The 947-nt window shown below is 51.1% G+C and overlaps 1 protein-coding gene across 1 annotated transcript; it reads left to right on the top strand.

Moving 5' to 3' along the window:
- VICG_02175 (HAD ATPase, P-type, family IC) lies at window positions 1-947 on the top strand (the record flags this gene model as incomplete). Its single annotated transcript, XM_007605558.1, has 1 exon — window positions 1-947. A coding segment is annotated over one exon (947 nt), but the record flags the coding sequence as incomplete, so codon positions are not given.

Here is a 947-nt window from a genome sequence, read left to right as displayed (position 1 = left end):
TATGCACGCGGACAGCTGTTGAAAAAGAAAGTTAACACCACAGACATCTCAAGAATCAACACAGCTGGCGAGGTAGACCTGGTTGTCTTCGACAAGACAGGCACCCTGACTGAGCTGGGCGTGGACATCCTCTGCTTCGACACCATCAAAAGGTCATTCGAGAAAATCGAGGACATCGACACAGTTGCAAGAATGGCCCTCAGCACCTGCCATTATGTCGTAGAGCTCGACAACCAGTACTCCGGTGACATACTCGACATGAAGATGTTTCTGTTTTCACAATCGAAGATCTTCAATAGGGGCAATAGAAGATTCGTAGAGATGGAAGTGGTGAACAAGTATCATGCAGTGTGCAAGGAGTATGGCGGCAAGGAGGACGAGTGCACTGTGTTTTTCAATGCAGAGACCAGCTCATCGTCTACGAGTGTGGAGCAGTGTCCAGAAGACACACTTGAGATTCTCAGGATCTATGACTTTGATCTGTACCTAAAGCGGATCAGTGTGGTGGTGAAGAACAACGAGGGCAGGGTGTTTGTATTCAGCAAGGGGGCGCCCGACTCTATGAGAAGCACTCTGAGGAGTGTGCCAGACAGCTATGTGGAGAAGGTCAGGGACTATGGGCTTGAGGGATACAGGGTTCTGACAGTGGCATACAGGGAGGCTACAGAGCATGGAAGTCGGGAGACAGACGAGAGCGGCCTGGAGTTTCTGGGGTTTTTGGTGTTTGCAAATAAGCTGAAGGAGGAGACGGAGAAGGTGATTGGGGAGCTGAGGGAGGCTGAGCTTCGTCCCAAGATGTGCACGGGGGACAACATTCTGACGGCGATCAGTGTGGCCAAGGAGTGTGGGATGATTGACAAGACCACGCCGGTGCTATTTCCGGTGCTGGAGGAGGGATGCAAATCGGTGCACGATGTTGAATGGTTTTGTGTGGCAGATGAAGACTA

The sequence above is a fragment of the Vittaforma corneae genome (genome assembly GCF_000231115.1).
Source record: "Vittaforma corneae ATCC 50505 unplaced genomic scaffold supercont1.99, whole genome shotgun sequence".
Classification (NCBI taxonomy): Eukaryota; Fungi; Microsporidia; family Nosematidae; genus Vittaforma; species Vittaforma corneae.
Note: the sequence above shows the minus strand (reverse complement) of the source record. Positions and strands in the feature narration are given on the sequence as shown.